This window comes from Sceloporus occidentalis, unplaced genomic scaffold (genome assembly GCF_023333645.1).
Source record: "Sceloporus occidentalis isolate IW3139 unplaced genomic scaffold, rSceOcc1.0.p SCAF_8, whole genome shotgun sequence".
NCBI classification, from domain to species: Eukaryota; Metazoa; Chordata; class Lepidosauria; order Squamata; family Phrynosomatidae; genus Sceloporus; species Sceloporus occidentalis.
Window position 1 is genome coordinate 39,237,565 of NW_028316988.1, and position 19,899 is coordinate 39,257,463.

Genomic DNA, 19,899 nt, shown 5'->3' on the forward strand with positions numbered 1-19,899 from the left:
ACAGCAGGGAGAACTATAAAAATGCCCAGCCATTTCCTAGCTGTCACTAGTGCAACAGTGTACATCTCTTTGTAACCTATTATGATTCCTTGACTAGACAGCTTCTCTGCTTCTTCTTCATACTTTGCGTAACTGCTCTTGAATTTCTAGATATCTCTCCAGCTTTGATGGTTCTATAAGAAGCCTGGCCATACCAGTTAGCTGGAATATTTGAACAAACCAAAACTGCTTCTGTGCACGTGTAGTCATAACCACTTTCTAAATGAGATGACCACCAATCAACATTTCTGTTTCGGACAAGCTTTCTTACCCCACAATGCAGAACACAAGATTTCTGAATTGAACTTCTTTTTATATTTGCGAATTTCTGGGCTGTCGCTCTGAGGCCGGATGTTAGTGGGATTCACATTGACAACAGAACCTTTTCTTGCATTCTGTCTACTGGTGGGCTCGGGTTTCACATTGGATGCTGGGAAGCAAAACAGAAGGGATTTATGAAATGGTTACTTGGCCTACCTGCCCAATGTAAGGACTGCAAAGCAACTGCAACCATCTCTCTGGCTGTTTGCAACCCGCTATGGACATTGTCTGTAGCGTATTGCAGCCTTTTCTACCTCTTTTTGAGAATATTTAATGACCGGATTATGATCCAGTTTGCTGTAGTGATTTGAGAGTTTGATTAGGATTCTGTGAGACAAGAGTTGAATCCCTGCTCAGGCACGGAAACGCACTGGGTGATTTTGGGCAGGTCACACTCTCATATACTAAAAAGAACTCAATAGTAAATCCTATGACAGATTTGCCATAAGTCGGGATCAGCTTGAAGGCACATAATAATAATAACAACAACAAGAAGGAGGAGGGGCAGACTAAAATTAGATTAAATGCATTTTATCAATTTAATGTGCTCATTGTCTTTCACAGAGGTTTATAAAACGGAGATTTTTGGAGCTTTTGCAGGTCAGTTCTGACATGACTGCACTTTCAATGATGCGCATTCACGTCGTAACGTGAATGTGTTATCAGATGCCATTCCTTTCTATGGAAGCTCCTTGCGAGATGCTTCCGCAGTGATTCCAAAGTGAACCCTCATCTTGGTAAAACCAAAAAAAAAAGTGACTTCACAGAATTCGCTTCCAGGCTCACTTCGATTGCACTTCGAATTGGTCTGGTGTGGAAAACCACTCCGGTCACCCCTCTTGGCCCCCTGCGTCCTGCTCTGTCATTCCCCTCCTCCTCCTTCATGCCATCTTGCCCCCTCTGCCACCCTGCAACCCATCCCAGCTTTTCTACCATCACCTGCCTTCTCCTGCATCCCAATCCTGGCCCCAGCGACCCCCAGCGAGCTATCCCATCATCACCTGCCTTCTCCTGCATCCCAATTCTGGCCCCAGCGAGCTATCCCATCATCCCCTGCCTTCTCCTGCATCCCAATCCTGGCCCCAGCGACCTATCCCATCACCCCCTGACTGCTTCTTCACCCTGATGAAGGGTGACAGCTAAGGAGGGGGCAGGGAAGGAGGACAGCGTCCAGAGTCCCACTGAGCATGCCCAAGGGTGCCAATTTGAATAGTTGAACCCTCTGGTGTGGTGATACAAGGTACACTCACTCCCTTTTGCTTGAATCCGCATCACATGACTTGCTTGAAATAGAACTGACTTCGCTTCCCCCTCAATTCGGAAGGACAATGGAAAGGCAACCAGGTGTGGTAAAACATCACGTTTTAACGTAAATTCGCATTTCTAGACAGGAGTGACTCTGGATGTGGTGTGAAAAAACATCATGCTTTGCATTGCTAGAACAGGAGTGACTGCAGATCTGAGGTGCAAACCCCCCCACGTGGGATAAGGTCCACAGCTATTTTAAGTGGGCAGCCTAAATACCCCAAAGGCACCTAAACTCATCTGATCTTGGAAGCTAAGCAAGGTCAGCTCTGGTTAGTACTTAGACAGGAGACTGCCAATGAATACCAGGTCTGTAGATTGTATTTCATAGGAAGGAACTGGCCAAACTACTTCTGAGTATTCCTTGCCTAAATTGATCAGAAACTTGAAAGCACATACACAGCAAATTTATCAGGATCACACCAGGCTAGGTAGGGAATATTAACCCTTTCTTCTTTAAGTCTGCTGTTGCTGTTTGCATTGGCGCCAATAGGAGATTTGCTTCCAATACTCACGGGAACCACAGTTTGGTCCTGTTGGACTGGATGGAGGTGATATTTGTAGAAGCCGGGGGTCAATGAATGAAGTAAATGATGCTGTAGATGAGGAGCTACCTTTTGAAGAGGTATTGTCAGTGTTTGGTGCCTAAGGTGGAAGAGAAAAGAGGATGAAATGAAGGTATCTTATCACAACTCCCTGCAGTGATAGTTTTAGATCTATGGCACATGGATATGATGTTTCCATCTGCTCTTAAGAAACCTGCACACAACTTGCTGTGACAAGGATTTATTAGACTATGCACATTGCATTTATGTCTCATGTTGCTCCATCCAGATGTAACCAGACTCTTTGTCACTATGGGTTCAACTACACAAACTGTAAAAACATAGCATGCAGCTAAGTCCGCTCCTTACTTCCTACTTACATGTAAACATGCAAGGTTCTGATCCATATTAGAAGCCCTGTACACAAGGAGTGGAGATTTAAGCCTCGTATCTTCCCCATGATTATTCATCCCATGCTCCATACCCCCAAATTTTGGGGGCTGCCATGTTCCAGAGTTTGGACATTTTACTTTTTTTGGCCCACCTCTCTGAATCCCCATGGTTATGGGAGTTGTAGTCCAAAAGTTAACTTTCCAAGCTCTGTTTTGACCATCATTGTTATATAGGCCCACAATTTAATTATTCTTTCTTTTAAATTTTGATTGTTTCCACTAAAGGTTGTGTCTTCCTTATCCAAAGTGCTTGGGACCAGAAGTGTTTTGAATTTTGGATTTTTTTGGGGGGGAGGGAGATTTGGGGACATTTCCATATGCATAGTAAGACATCTTGGAGATGGGACCCAAATCTAAACATTAAATTCATTTATGTTTTATATACACCTTGTACACATAGCCCAAAGGGAATTTTATACATAATATTTTAAATAATTTTGGATATGAAACAAAGTTTGTGTACACCGCACCATCAGAAAGCAAAGCCGTCACTGTCTCAGCCACCTATGTGGTCAATTTTGGATTTTGGAGTATTGTGGATTTTGGAACGCTGGATAAAGATACCCAGCCTTTATTTGGAATTCTTACCTTATTAGAAACATGCTTCCTCTGGGATTCTGGACTGTTCTCAGCATCTTTTAGCTGGTTTGCTGAACAATCTGAAATCTGGCTCTGCTGCAAAAGGTCTGGGAGAAGATAATTTTGGTTGCTCATGCTCCAAAATCCTTCATGAGTACTACAGCTGAGTTTTCCTGCAGCATGATCCTGTACCAAAGGACAAATTACAAAGCTTGTTTGTGACCTCTGTTAGGCAGTCTCTGTTGCACTTCCTCGCATTGTGAAACACTGGCCACTTGTGCCAACACTTATAGTAACAAATGCTGGCTAATGTTGGAAGTCTATGTCTCTGTAGTACACCAGAGCTAATGAAAATCAGATTATGGCAGAAATGTCAGCACTTCAGAAGTAAAATATAATAAAATGAAATTACACTGGAAATGGATTCTGATGGATGGCAACTGCTTAAAGGACACTGGCATGTTTATACAGTGTGGTGTTCATCTTCAAAGCACTTTACAAATTATACTTAATCTATCCTCTTAACCACCTGTGAGGGAGAGGTAAAGAAACATCAATGGGGTAACCGAGTGGCTTCTGTTCAAGATGCCAGTATCCAAAAGGAGTGTGCCTCTAACAGACTGCCTGCTCCTGTATAAATCTCCCAAACTGTTATGGTTTTCCACAATTGAAATCCTGACCTTTATTTCCAGAGAAATCAGAAATGGTGGCTGAAAGGAGCAGGGCATTTGAGGAATTGGTGCAGAGGCACTGAAAGAGCTTTGAGATGTCTTTGGAAAATAATAAAATGTATATAAATTCCAAAAAGCAAACTTTGATTTTCTCCTTTTATATAAGGGAGACTATTTGATTATGCTGCTGTATTTAATGGGACTTTAGTATCCACGAATTTGGGTATCCACAGCAGGCTCTGGAACGAAACCCCAGCAGGTACCAAGGACTCACAGTAATCATTAACAGATTCGATTTTTATATTGACATTTCTACTACCTCACTCTGACTTATTACTGTACATTTATGCCACAAAATGTCTAGCTGTCTACTTGACTGGGACTAGACAGTGTTTGAGAGCTCCCAGTTCTATAATCCCATGACAATTAGAACCCATGATGTCTCAAGAAGCAGCAAAGTTTGAAAAAGCTTTTTTCCCCCAAAGGAAAGCATGTGGCTCCTATTAAGGATCAAGATGGATGCTGATAATGTTATTCAGCCATCCCCCTGCTCCCACCTGGATCTGCTGAAGCAATAACCAACAGAGATGTTTTATAGCTGGCAGTGAAGATAGAAGCTGTCTTCTGTGTGGTTTGCTGCAAGAGATAAAACAACTGACTGGAGCTAAGCATTTAGGAATGCCAGCCAGCATATTTACAGACTGTGAATCCTGAGTGGAAACAATCTGATGTTTTAAAAGCCAAGTGCCTAATTGGAAAAAAGGGAAATGAGAAGGGGGCAGAGAAGTATTTGGCCTCCTGCTTTATGCTGAAAACCACAAAACAAAAACACAAATTGTAATCTGTTTTCTGTACTTCTCTTATGTTTTATGGACTCAAATGCTGTGATAGTAACTGGAAGGAGGAGGAGAGGGACAGGGAAGGGGATAGAATTCCTTCTTTTCTGATACCTTTGCCAGCATCCCAACTCTGCTCTCAAGTACTGGTGTATTTTGCATTCTTTGGCAATCTTATAGTCCCTGCTAGCATCTTTTCCAGACTTTAAGGCCATCTGTATTACAGATTTTGAGCTTAATTCTTACTGGCAAAGATGAGTATGGGCTGCTGAGCTGAAACTGTTTTGAATCCAACCTGCTCCCAGCCTAGGGATGCTGGAAACAACTTAGTTCTTAACTTTGGACTGGCATTTTATTGTAATGTATTTTTAATGCTGTAACCCGCCTGGATTCCTAGTGATTGGGCGGGCTATAATTATTATTATTAAACTTTATTTATGAAGCGCTGTAAATTTACACAGCGCTGTACAAGCAATCTTTTTAGTTAGACGGTTCCCTGCCCTCGGGCTTACAATCTAAAAAGACATGACACAGAAGGAGAAGGGAGTGGTGACGGGAAAGGGTAAGAGGTCCAGCAGTTCCTCTCTACCTCCAAGGCCTGGACCAAGGCAGATGGACTGGAGGGAGGGCTTGGCTTCATAATGGATGGTTAATCATTTTCCAGGGAAAATACATACTCAAATTATTTATTATTGTCGCTGTGTCTCCAGGGTGAAGGAAGTTTCAAATTGGTGTACCCCATCTTCATCTACTGTTTCCCCCAGGGGTAGGCAACCTGCGGCCCGCGGGCTGGATGCGGCCTGGCAAGGCCTTGGGACCGGCCCCAGCCCAGTCCTGCCGCCGATTGCCGCCAGGGCCTTTAGGGGGCAATTGTCTATAGAAGCCTCAGAAACATGCATTTATATTAACATTTTTTAAAAATCAGCAAATTTTTTCACGTGTCCTCCATTATTTAAAAAAAAGTGTCTTCCATTTGAAAATTTTGTCCTACATTTGTCCTGGTTTATTTATATATTTAATTTTTTTTAAAAAAATATTTAATTATTTATTTTTTGGCTTCAGCCCCCCAGTTGTCTGAGGGACAGCAATCCGGCCCCCGGCTCAAAAAGGTTGCCTACCCCTGGTTTCCCCCCTTCTTTACCCCATTCTCTTCAAGCTCTTCTAATAACAGCTATGAAAGTGGTTCTGCTGGCAGAGCACTCTGTTGGCAGTTCTATAAAATCTGCTAGCAGAAAAAGGAGCATTTCTCCCAACATAAAAGGCTTGTGCCTAATCCTAACCATCTACAACAATCCAAAAGGCACAGTGGGGAATACCAAAGGCTGGAAAGGCTGCTGGTGGCAGCTGGTTTCTAGTAAGCATTCCTGTTTTCTATCAAAACCTATTCACATGTGAATTTCTACTTTTCAGCCCATGAGCACATTTCCACATCACAATAAATCATGGTTTATGTTAATCAAGATTTGTTGTTTTATCCATCTCTCCCCCCGGCCCCGCCCAATTTCATTTCTGGTTTGTTTTTCAGCTTCTGTGTCAAGGTTAGCAGCTAGAAACAAGCCAGGAACAAGTCACAGGTGTGGCCTTAAATGTCACAAAAAACTTTTAAATTCTTTCTCTATAAATATAGTTTAAACAAGCCAGAGCTCATGGGTGAATGATAAACTATGGCTTCAGATTGCAGTGGCTGGTTGGTTAACATGGCTTGTTAGAAGAGTGGGCTTGTTGAAGCCTGTAAAGAAGGACTGGCTTGGGTCACAACCACAGAAGAACCTTTATATGCTTCCCAGGACTGTAATGGAGATTTCTTCTCCCATCACACATAATGGGGATGCCTCTCTCCAACTAGTCAAACAGCCTCCAGTTTGGCTGGCCTTTCCCACCATTTGCAGGGCACCTGTGCTGGCATTGGGATTCCCTGGAAAGAAGATGCAATGCCAGGCGAAGAAAATGGCAGCCCCCTTCACCTTTGCAGCTGGCAAAGGGGAATTCCTGGTGATCCAGAAGCTCAAGCTTGTTGAATTTATTTTTCAAAAAATGTGCAAACCCAGTCAACTAGAGATGGCCAGTGGATTTAATCTTGATTTTACCACTGATCCTCCCTACAGCTACTCTTTCACAGTTGAGCCAAACTTCTAAAGCAGTGATTCCCAAATTTTGGTCCTTCAGTTTCTAGAATTCCTGACTATTAGCCTAGGTGGCTGGGGCTTCTGGGAGGTGAAGTGCAAAACATCAGGAGGAACAAAGTTTGGGAATCCCTGCTCCAAAGGGACAGGGCCCAGGTGAGTTCCCATTCAACATGGAGAAGCTGCAGAAGTGTTGGTGAATTCAAGAATAAATTTGCCATCCCTGTAGTCACTGAGAAGATGCAGCAACCAACATTTTGGGGTGGAGCTTGTAGTGGTACCAGTACAAACCTACATGGAGTATTATGGGTCTGCAGAATCCAAGTATTGGCTGTTGGGCCTGGGCCCAATTAACTCACGTTGTGGTCTTGGGCCAGTTATTTTCTGAAAGTTTGATAAGGGAATCTTACAATGCAGGAATAAGTCCTATGGTGGAGCTCTTAGAGCATGCAGGTGGTTGTTTAAGAACATAGCTGAAAATTTGCATCATGCAGAGCTACAAAATTAGCAATTGGGAATTTGACTTGACCAGCCCCATGCACAGCATGGCATCCCTCAGAGGTGGTTTTGATTACCTTGTGATCCATTCCTGCACTCTGAGGTTTCAGTTCAATCCCATCTGGAGCTCTGGCCCTTGAGAAACCTGTCACTCCATTGCTGAGCGGTTGCCTAGTAACAAATGCCAATTAGTGAGAAGGAAAAAGAAAAAGAAACATAGGAAAACTAAAAAACAACAGCAAACAACAAAAAATACACAATCTAAAACAGAGCACCACTAAACAGCTGCAAACATCTTACCTCTTTTTCCTCAAACGAAAGTAAGCTTGTTAAAGCCCTTTTACTTTTAAAATTATATTCTGTCAATCCAAAATATATTAGCCTCCCCCAATCTGGTGCTTTCCAGATGTTTTTGGACTACAGCTCCCATTAGCCCCAATTAGCAGGTCCAATAGTCAAGGATCATGGGGATTGTGATCTCAAATAAGTAGCTGATAGGGGAGGACAAATGGATCTGCTCAGTGTCTCTCCAAAGTCTCAGGCAGAGAGAGATCTCGCCCATCACATGCAAGTACGTATTTTTAATCAGAGGTGCCAGGAATTGAATGTTTATGTTTGGCCTGGAGAAGAGAAGGTTAAGAAGTGATATGAAAGTCCTGTATAAATATTGAAAGGATGTCATACTGGAGCAAGGTTTTCTGCAGAAGACAGATTACATTGAGTTTGTTTATCTGATCCTGAAGGCTAGGGACAGTCTGGGAATTCTGTTGGTTTACCATCCACCCCGTAATCTAGCAGACTCCCTGGCTGAGCTGACACAGCTAGTCTCGGAGCTGGTCCTGGAGTCCCCCAGACTTCTTGTCTTGGTGGATCTCAACATCCCCTTCAGGGCTGGCTCATCAGATCTTGCAGGGGTGGCTCGGGAGTTCATGACTTCCATGACAGCCATGGGCCTGTCCCAATTAGTCTCGGGTCTGATACATTATGCGGGTAACACACTCGATGTGGTCTTCTGTACGGAACAGGAAAGCCCATGGGCAGAGGTTATCAACACCACTGCCCTGTCATGGACGGACCATTTCCTGGTCAAGGTTGGCCTAAAAGCCACTACTCACACCACCCTCGGGGATGGAGGATCCATTAAACTGATCCGCCTTCGAAGGCTGATGGAACCCAAAAGGTTCCAGGAAGTCCTAGAGGGTTTTATGGTTGGAAATGACGGCGATTCTGTCGATGCTCTGGTTGACACCTGGAATAAAGACCTAACCAGGTCAATAGACAGCATCGCCCCCGAGCTTTCTCTCCGGCTTGCTTCAAATAAAAAACCATGGTACGCTCAAGATCTTCGGAAAATGAAGCGAGCCGTGTGATGACTAGGGTGCCACTGGCGGAAACACCGACGCTTATCTGACAAGACGTTCCTAGGAAACCTTTTCGTTTCCTACAGAGAGGCAATCGATGCAGCAAAGAACTTGTTCTGTGCTGCATGTATTGCATCCACAGAGTCTCGTCCAGCAGAATTATTCAGAGTGTTCAGAGAGCTAATCCAACTGCCTCCCACCCTGAACGTATTACTAGAACCAACAACGGCCTGCTGTGACGCATTCAATGACTTCTTTGCTGATAAGATCTCTCAAATAAGGGTCGATCTGGATGCCGGCATTAAAACAGAGGCAATGAGAGAGGTATCCAGTGACTTTGTGGACTGCGTTAGACTGGATCGTTTTGAGCTTGTGAGAGTACTGATGAAGTGGACAAGCTCCTTGGATGTGTAAGGAGGACGACTTGCCCCCTCGACCCCTGCCCATCTTGGCTGACCGTTCAGGGAGGAGATGCTGTAACATCACTGCTTCAGACTATAATAAATGCATCCCTTAGAGAGGGGAAATTTCCATCAGTACTTAAACATGCAGTGGTTAAGACACTCTTAAAGAAATCCTCTCTAGATCCCCTGATAAGGAACAACTATAGGCCAGTCTCTTTACTACCATTTTTGGGCAAGGTGATCGAGAGGGCAGTCGCCTTCTAACTCCAGGCTGTCTTGGATGAAGCCGATTATCTGGACCCATTTCAAACTGGCTTTAGGGTGGGATATGGAGTTGAAACTGCCATAGTTGCCCTAGTCAATGATCTCCGTTTGGGCATCGACAGGGGAAGTGTGACCCTGTTGGTGCTCTTGGACATCTCAGCAGCATTCAATACCATTGACCATGGTATCCTTCTGGAACGCCTGAGGGAGCTAGGTATTGGGGGCACTGCGCTCCAGTGGTTCCGTTTCTACCTTTCGGGCAGATTCCAGATGGTGATGCTGGGGGACAGTTGTTCTCGTAAAAGAGAACTGACATCTGGCATCCCTCAGGGTACCATTCTGTCCCCCATGCTTTTTAACATTTACATGAAGCAGCTGAGAGAGATCATCCGGAGACATGGGGCGCAGTGTTATCAATATGCCGATGACACCCAAATTCACTTCTCTATGTCTCCAACTGCTGCAGTGACTAAGGATGGCATCTCTCCTCTGAATGCCTGCCTTGAGTCTGTAATGGGCTGGATGAAGGTAAACAAACTGAATCCAGAGAAAACGGAGGTGCTCGTGATAGGTGCCCCTGGTCCAGGGAGGAAGATCTGCCAACCCATCCTTGACGGGGTCACACTCCCCCTGAAGAATGAAGTCCGCAGTTTGGGAGTACTCCTGGACTCGTCTCTACAGTTGACATCTCAGGTGGAGGCGATAGCCAGGAGTGCATGGTATCAGCTATGGCTGATACACCAACTGCATCCCTACCTGGCTCAGGGGGACCTTGAAACAGTAGTACATGCACTGGTAACCTCTCATTTAGATTTCTGTAATGCGCTCTACATGGGGCTACCTTTGTACCAAGTTTGGAAGCTCCAACTGATTCAGAATGCTGCAGCCAGACTGATCACCAAGACACCGAGATCAGAGCACATTACACCAGTGTTGAACTCTCTACATTGGCTGCCAATTAGCTTCCAGGCGCAATACAAAGTGTCGTTTATTACCTATAAAGCCTTACATGGCCTGGGCCCGAGTTACTTAAGGGAATGCCTCTCCCTACATAATACGCCCCACACTCTCAGAACATCTGGCACAAAAATATTGGAACACCTCAAAACCAGGTTGAAAACTACCTCTTGTAAAACATTTTCTGCGATGGTCCCTAGACTTTGGAACAATTTATCACTTCCTTGGAAGCCTTCAAAAAGGGACTGAAGACAGATCTCTTCCGGTGGCCTATCCAACTGATCTCCTCTAATCTGATTTGTACATCTGAATATATGACTCGATCCTTACGACTGAGCAACACTGTAACAACTTTCTCCTTTTCCCTTTTATTTTTATTTCTTTGACTGATGTTTTTGAATTATGTATGTATTTTATGATGTTTTTACTGCTGTAATCCCACTTCAATCCGAAGGGAGAAGCGGGAAATATAAATAAAAATTTATTATTATTATTATAACAGGACTTGGAGCAATAGATCCAAACTATAGTAAAAGAGATTCTGCCTAAACATTAGGAAGAACCTCTTGACAGTAACAGCTGTTTGACAATGGAAGACACTGCTTCAGAGTGTGATGGAGTCTCCTTCTTTGGAGGTTTTTAAACAGAGGCTGAATGGCCAACTGTCAGATGTTCTTTGATTGTGTATTTCTGCATGGCACAGGGCTGGACCGCTTGGCCCTTGGGCATCTCTTCCAGCTCTATATTATTCTATAAAAAGTTTAACAAAAATAAATAAAACTAGAACCTTCAACATGCAGAGTCTCTGCTCTACCATCAAGCAATATAAAGTAGCTGTCAATTTTTTATTGGTTTTTATGGTTTTGTTCTTTTCTGATTAAAGAAGAACCTCCATTGATCAGGCAAGTATGTATATGTGGCATTGTATATTTAGATGAATATTGTATGTTGATTTACATTTAGCACAGGGAAGGAATGGTCAGAACCCTACAGTGATATTTGCTATAGGGCAACCCAACCATTTAAATGTACCTATTGATAGTACTGCATCTGTGTTTTGGCCGACTGGGCTATTTTTTGGAACCCAAGTTTGGGGGGGGGGGGGAGGGGAAGATTATGAATCACCTGAGTCCCATTCACACTACAGAATTACAGCACTATATTTCACTTTAAGAACCAGCATGGTATAATGGTTTAAGTGTTGGACTATGACTCTGGAGCCCAGGGTTCAAATCCTGGTTCAGCCATATAAACCCATTGGGGGACCCTGGGCAGGTCACAATCTCTCAGCCCCAGAGGATGAAAATGACAAACCCTCTCTGAAGAAACTTGCCAAGAAAACCCCATGATAGGTTTGCTTTAGGGTTGCCATAAGTCAGAAATGACTCGAAGGCACACAACAACAATAACAACAAATTCAACTGTGCAACATCCCATAGAATTCTTGGATTTGCAGTTTAGGGAGGAGCATTTAGGATTCTCAGTATGTAGCTCCTCGTCAAGCTACAAACCTCAAGATTGCACAGGATGCATCCACGGGAGTTGATGTGGAATACAGCACACTGTTCATATAGTGTATATGGCATCCTGTAATCTTGGGTAGATTTGACATATAGCAACAACAATAAAAAGACAGAACATCTTGCATAGGAGGAAAAGACACAGATGGTACTATCAGTTTTGAGACTGGCATGTAATCAAATTGCTGAGGTGGGATTCAATAAAAGATCAGCCCCTTGCTTCCATGTTTGCCACTGGGAAATGTGTGTATGTGTGTATTAGAGTTGGTAATGCCTCTCATTCCTTTTCTATTTAAATTTGTGATTTGGCCCTTTATCAAGAATCTTTTTTAAGCTTCTCACTGATATGTCTCCAGTTAGCTGACACAGCACACTTGAGACCCCACAATCACATGTCAGTTGTACTAAACCTCTTAACGACATCCACTAATTTAGATGGCTGACTGAAGGATGAGTAGAATGCTGCACAAGCTATCCTAGTGCGATACTAAACCTTGTTTTTGGAGGCATCAGCAGTTGTGCAATGCTGCAACTTGAAACGTTGGCCTTCATCTTACCAACAGCTGGGGTCATATAGAAGGTTCAGGACTGCAGGCAGATGTGCTGGTCCATATAAATGAAGCCAGTTCTAGCCATTTTCATCTCAACCCAAAATAGATCTTTTTTAAAGCTACTAGATCCTAATTGCCAATTCAAGATCAAGCCACCCTCAAATATTTTGAAAAACATGCATGTGAGGGGGTTGAACTGGATGATCCTTGTGGTCTCTTCCAACTCTATGATTCTAAAAGGATAAGATGACTTCATGGTGGCGAACCTATGGCACACGTGCCCTCTCTGGCATGCAAAGCCATCTCTCAGGGCACATGGAGACAGTTGAAGGCACAGTAGGTTGGGGGAAGAAGAGGAACAGGCGTGGGGAAATCCCACCCCATATATATCTATTCCCTAGGGAAGTCCCACCCCTGGAAGTCCCACCGGAAGTCCTCCTCCCCAGCACTGGGTAACACTCGGTGCAGGAACACCACTGAGTTGGGCATTTGGTCTCTAAAAGGTTTGGCATCACTGAGTTAACTCAACATAACACAGTCGCCCCTCTTAACTCACGGATCTTGGGATGACTTCTGTTATTTCCAACAAGGTGCCCCCCATGGTGCACACTCCACATGTGGTCATGAATGTGCACCCCATTCAAGCCTATGGGGCTTGGATATGTGTGAGCCTCCATTTTTGCTGTGGGGGTCCGGAACATATCCTCTGCGAAAATTGAAGTATATTGTTTTGGGGAAAATCCATTTCCTTCCAGGTTTCAGCTATGCTCAGGGCAGGGGTCAGGAAAACTTCATGGAAGTGGCAGATGTTATCATCATCCCTGCTTATCAAAAGGTCCCAGTGTTTTGATCACATGAGCCCCAGTTCCACTACACCACTGGGCATCAGAAGCACTAAACCTGGGAATGGCAGCTTCTGAGGTCCTGGAGGCATTTTTGCCACCCCTCAAATCTTGGTATGCTGCACCATCCTCTAACATTTCACAGATGAAAAGCAAGACACATGTGGCTAAGCAACATCAGTATATAGACAAGAAGATGGCAAAACGTATTTGTGAGGAAGAATACCTAAGTAAGGAGAGGCTGGAACTGAGTATGCAGGGAAGGGCAAGATTTCACTTCTCCACCACCACTACCCACAAACTACTTTTCCTTAATTCCTCTGAAACCCTAGATGAAGTAAAACATGTGAAAGCTAAACTAACCTGATGCCACAACTGCCATCATTGCGGTTGTTGTTGTCATCATCATCACTGCTGCACACTTCATCACTGGAGGATGAATATTCCAATGATTTCCGGAGCAAATTGCTGTCTTTCCCCTTGACCAAGAAGGGTGGACTCTGAACAACAGAGAAGTGTAGAATTGGTAGCTTCCATTCATTCAAGAACCCACTGCAAATATCACACAACTAATTCTGTATTATTCAAATCTTCCCCAAATTAGAGCCCTCCAGAAATGTTGGATTATATACAGTTCCTACCATTCCTAGCTACGATTGCCTTTCTGGAAGGCAGCAAGTTGGGAAGTGCTGTCCTAGAAGCAACACATTAATTGTACATTGCATTTATAAATATTTTTCAGTAATCCTGCAGATAAATCCTGCTTTATCTATCATTGGGGAGGGCCAGGGATTCTTACACACTACACAGTTATAGCACTGTGATTCCACTTTAATTGCCATGACTCCCTAGGGAATCTTGGCATTTGTAGTCTGGTTAGGCCCCAGAGCTCTGTGGCTAAAAAATCTAAATACATGAGTCCCTGTTATCCGCTGCGGTTTGGTTCCAGGACCCTCAGTGGATAACAAAATCTGTGGATGCTCAAGTCCCCTTAAAGATGATGGCATAGCAAAATGGTGTCCCTTATATAAAATGGGAAATCAAGGTTTGTTATTTGGAATTTAAACTATTTTTGGAACATTTTCAAGCCGTGGACGCTTGAATCTGTGGATTAAAAAAATTCATGGATAAGGAGGGCTGACTGTACTTTCCCCTATAGTACAAATCCCATGTTGCCAGGGCACTTATAATGGAATCATAGTGCTTTTTCACTGGGTAATGTGAAAGGAACCCAGGTTCAGTCCCACTCCCTGCATTCTCTATGTAAGGCTGGAAAACTGCCTGTGTACAGCATTTTCCCCTAAAACCCTGGAGAAAACTTGATAATCACTGCAGGCAATTGTGAGCAAGATGGACTGATGTTTTAACATGGTGGAAGGCATTTTCCTGAGAGGAGAATGTGGCTAATTTCAATCAGGATGTTTATTTTAAGCACATGGATTATTCCAAGCCCATCTATACAGCTTCTTTAGACCTTTGCTAGTCCTACAAAGGGCATCCTTGTCCACATTCCTCTCTTTGAATACAAATTACTCTCACAGTAAAGAATATTAATGCAGTTTGCTCTGTATCATACAGTGCTGAAGCCTCAAGATCTGAAATCTTGTCATATTGAAAACATGGCTTGGCAACTCTTCACTCTGATCCAGTGGTTTTTATGCACATAAAAATGTAAATGACAGATTGGCCTAAAATTCATGATTAATCAATTAAGTTTTTTTTTTAAAAAACACACAAATTGGTATAATAATTTAAAAAGAATATAGATGAATGAGAAAGAACAAGATATGAAGAAGTCAAAGGTGAGGAAGACAGAAGAAAACAACAATGGCTGCCTCCCCACTGCAAAAATAATCCAAATAGATACCATTTTAATTGCCCTAGCCCAATGCTATGGAATTCTGCGATTTGCAGTTTTGTGAGATATTTAGCCTTCTTTGTCAGAGAGCTCTGGTGTCACAACAAAACACAAATCCAAGAATTCCATAACATTAAGCTACAGCAATTAAAGTGGTGTCAAACTGAATTAGTTTTGTAATGCCCATGCAGCCAAAAAAGAATAATGAATATATTAACATTAAAAAAAAACCTACTGAAATATGGCATGGATGTGATGCATTTTCTGGTTTCTTATAGGATTGATGGTGGCTGTGTAGTCTGGATGATCCTAAATATCCCAGAAAGAAAATTTTACACAGGTATAATAGTCAGTCAGTCAAGCAATCTAACAAACAGATAAGGAAACTCAGACTTAGGACATGCATGGATGGTCTGAAGACTTGACTGAAGGGCAGGATTGCATAGTTATAATAAATAGTACAGGTTGAGTCTCTCTTACCTGAAATACTTGGGACCAGAACTGTTTGGGATTTTGGAGTTTTTCAGATTTTGGAATATTTGCATGTACATAATAAGAAATCTTGGAGATGTGAACCAAATTTAAACATGAAATTCATTTTTGTTTCATATATATGAAACATGAGCCAGTGTGGCATAGTGGTTTGAGTGTTGGACTACGACGCTAGAGACCAGAGTTTGATTCAGGAGAAGACAATGGCAAACCTCCTCTGAACAAATCTTGCCAAGAAAACTCCATGCCTTAGGTTGTCATAAGTTGGAAGTGACTTAAAGGCACCCAACAACAACAAATACACATAGCTTGAAGGTAATTTTCTACACAATATTTTTATTGCGTTCCATAGCGGAGTAGAAATTTGAGTATGTGTCTCCTTGGTCCACAAAGAATGAATGCAGTTTGACATGACTTTTAACTATAATGGTGCCATCCTATGGAATCCTGGGGTTTGCAGTTTGTTGTGGCACCAGAGCTCTCTGACAGAGAAGACTAAATATCTCACAAAATTACAAATCCCAGAATTCTACAGCATGGAGCAATGGGAGTTAAAGTGGTGTCAAACTGCATTCATTCTGCAGTGCAGATGCAGCTCTAGTCCAGCACTTGACCTAGTATTCCACAGTCTCTCTTCCATTATTATGTAAAGAACCAAAGCTGGAGAAAATCATCTCAACCAGTTTAACACTCCCCAAAGTGGGGAGGCCATCATTTTAGAGTCAGGTTTTCAGTACAGTATAACAAACCCGTTGAAAATAAAAAAATAAAAAAGAAGCAATTAGCAAAAAACCCTATAATTAAAGGGACAGTTTTGCCTTTTTAAAGTTTTCTTCTTTGCTTGCTCCATCTGCCTGGGAACGAAAATGTTGCTCAGTCACTGTTTGCCTGGATAGTTAAAAGCTTGACGTGAAGATTACCTGAAGTCAATCGGTTGTTTTGATGAAACACCAAATCCCTTTGCCTGTTGCCACTGGAGCTCCTGCTGTTAGGTTTTGCTGCATATTCCCCCAGGGACAGCTGAGGTGTGCTATAAAGAATAAAGACCAAAATAAAAAATATTAAAAAACAAAAATCCAGCCCCAGAAGAGGAGAACATCACAAGCCCCCATTTCACATTCTTTTCCAGTTTCCACTTCTAAAAACAGCACAACCATCATGGATCTTACCTTGAAGGGTAACTCTGATGACCCAGATGATCCCTGTTGTAGAATTTTGATGTTGTTCTTTGAGGAACCTGAATAAGAGCAAATGCTTCTGTTCACGTGTAAAACACAAACATGCAAAAGGGGCACCAACCTATCTCATCATGCCGTATAGTCTCCTCCTTCACAAATCCCTAAAGAATTAGGACATAGGAGGGGGGGGGGAGATGTGTCTACTGCCCCATGACCTTTCTGCAAACTTGCACAGAAACTCTCCATTTGAAATCCTTTCACATATGTTACTTTCAAAAGGCAAGGATACTAAATTTGCATTTGTCTGATGAAGCAATGAGTGCCTGGCTCATTGACTTATGACTAGCATAAGTCTCAGAGTTGAGAATGAAGGTTCGCAGACAGTTGCAAATGCATCAAAGGTGCATCCTGCAATCTGCAAAGTAGACATGCATAGAAAGGCTTCCTTTTACATGTACAAAGTTTTAACAAGTTTGTAAAGGCTTAGTGTGGGGCGTTTGTAGAATTCTACCAGATCCTTTTCTGTGGATGTTTAAACTGTAGTTAAATGCTCAACTACAATGCTAGAAAACTGAAGTCTGAAGGAAAATTTAACTTTGGGAACAGACTTCTTATTCAGGGAGGCAATGCCCTTATCCCATCCCTATGTTGCTACATCCCTGTAATCTATCTTGTATTCAGTAGGGCTTGCGAGCATGTAAGTGGGAATAAGATTTCAGCTGCAGATTGCAATATTAAATACATTTACTAAAAAGGAAGAGAGTTAGCATGGTGTAGTGGTTTGAGCATTGGACAACTCAGGGTTCAATTGCCTGCTTGGCCATGGAAATCCACTGGGTTACCTTGAGTGATTCACACACTCTCAGCCCAAGGCCACCCTGCGATAGTGTCTCCATAAGTTGGAAATGACCTGAAGGAATACAACAATCCAGCAAGGAAGCTGAACTGAATGTAATGGGATTTACATCCAAGTATGTATACACAGATTTTTGCAGTAATTTAATAAAACATACCCAGTACAGTTCCACTGGAAAGTAGCAAGAATACATAACCAACACATGTAAAACTGATTCCATGGGATTTTCTCTTCGCTCAGTTGCATTCTGTTGTTACTTCACACAAATATAGAGTTTGGTAATTCCTGAGAATCTCCCTTTTGACCTCATTTCATTTCAAAGCAATTATCTAGTCCCCAAGGTTGTAACAAGAAGCTGGAAAATATGTGGGCAACTTAGGGAAATCCAACAGACTTCCAGTGGGTAGTGAGTAGGACTTCAGTCATGTATGATGACTCCTTCAGAGTCATGTGTGATGACTCCTTCTCTCTCTCCCTCTCTGGTTAGGGCATGAAGAATAAACAATTTTACAACAAACCACGTACATTTCCTTCAAGTTGTATCATTTTCACAAGCTTTAGAATTGTAGTTCCACATCTTACACAACTTAATATACTTGGAAGAAGAATTCTGAAATATCACCCATTAACTGTTGTTGTGTGCCTTCAAGTAATTTCTGACTTATGGGGACCACAACATGAACCTATCATGGGGTTTTCTTAGTAAGTTTTATTCAGAGGATTTGTTTTGCCATTGCCTTCCTTTGAGGCTGTGAGAGTGTGACTTGCCCAAGATCACTCAGGCCTCATGGCCAAGCAGAAATTTGAAATCTGGTCTCCAGAGTCCTAGTCCAACACTATGCCAGGCTGGCTTGCAAATGATTAATTACAATCTCAGTTGATTAACTGATTAATTACAAAAGCTTTTCTAATACCTTAGGAGGCTGTTCTTCAGGCTGACATATATTCCAGAAGACGTCATCCTGACTGGGGCTTGTTGATGTCACAGCTACATCGGACAATGAACTGCTATGATACATATCACGACTGGTCCGTAGGCTTTCATTCTTCAAGTAAATAAAACGTACAATTACTACCACTGCCACTACTATTGCAGATACTAAATAATCCACCACTGTCATAGGTATGTTTGGTAAGGCTCAATCACAAAGATGAAATGACTCAATCACAAACAACCATTAAAAGGTAACAAGTTGTTTTCTGGCTAAGCAGACATTGTATTTATGCAGACTAAAACTGCAGGGTGGCATCTGTCAGAGTTGGCAGTCTAGAGGCAGAAACTGCACAAAACAAAATTAACCAAGAATGGAAGGAAAAGAGCTGTGCTCCTTTCATCACTGACAGTAAGCTCTCCCACTGAGAATCTGTTGGAGAACATCTTTTCCTCTATGGAGATATTCAACAAAGTGAGCTTCCATCAACCCTCTCAGACTTCTCTGATCACAGATAGGATGAAGAACTTCAAGAAATAATTTCTCACTTTTTGAGTTACCCTAGTCCCATATGCTGTGTTGAAGCTCAATCACAGACAGACATGGCAAGATATAAAACTAGTTCTTCTTCTTGTTGTTTGCCTTCAGTAGTTTCTAACTTATGTCAAGCCTGTCATAGGGTTTTCTTGGCAAGATTTGTTCCAAAGATGTTTGCCATTGCCTTCTTCTGTGGCTGAGAGTGTGTGACTTTCCCAAGGTGGGTTTCCATGACTAAGCAGGGATTTGAACCCTGGTCACTCAGAGTCTTAAGAGATCATCACACGGAGTTATCCCATCCATGTCCCATACCTGTCCCTTCCTTCCCCCGACTTGAGACAACGTCGAGCAGATCTTGTCATTAACCCATCCAAAAAGCACAACTGACTGCGATCACGCAAAAGACTTTCAGATGATGTTGTGCAGATCCCGTCATTAACCCATCATTAAACCGTCATTAAGGCGACATTGGATGGCATTTTGCAATAACAGAAGTTTACGTTATTGGAATGCCACTTTAATGACAGGTTAATGGTGGGATTGGTGCTACGTTTTGAAAGTTTTTCACGCTATCCCAGTCACGGAGAGGTTAATAATGGGATAAGGATGAGGGAGCAATCCATCCGTATCCTGTCTGTGTGTGATAATCTCCATAGCCCTGCACTTAATCCACTGCACCATGCTGGCTCTCCTAAACAGCTAAGCAACTATCATCCCTACAACATGATTTCTTCAGAGATATGTCCCTCAGCAATCAGACTGGCAAGGTGAGTCTGTG

General features: G+C 42.7%; 1 protein-coding gene across 1 annotated transcript in view; it reads right to left on the reverse strand.

Annotated features, from left to right (window-relative positions):
- LOC149308717 (traf2 and NCK-interacting protein kinase-like) overlaps positions 1-19,899 on the reverse strand; it is a 104,056-nt gene that overhangs the window by 24,529 nt on the left and 59,628 nt on the right. The window contains exons 16-24 of the mRNA XM_089536354.1: positions 18,567-18,698; positions 16,788-16,855; positions 16,539-16,648; positions 15,362-15,435; positions 13,632-13,768; positions 7,447-7,540; positions 3,251-3,427; positions 2,181-2,310; positions 311-469 (exon numbers count right to left, since the gene is read on the reverse strand). Of these exons, the coding sequence (XP_089392480.1) occupies positions 311-469; positions 2,181-2,310; positions 3,251-3,427; positions 7,447-7,540; positions 13,632-13,768; positions 15,362-15,435; positions 16,539-16,648; positions 16,788-16,855; positions 18,567-18,698 (1,081 nt within the window). The remainder of the gene's footprint in view (positions 1-310; positions 470-2,180; positions 2,311-3,250; positions 3,428-7,446; positions 7,541-13,631; positions 13,769-15,361; positions 15,436-16,538; positions 16,649-16,787; positions 16,856-18,566; positions 18,699-19,899) is intronic.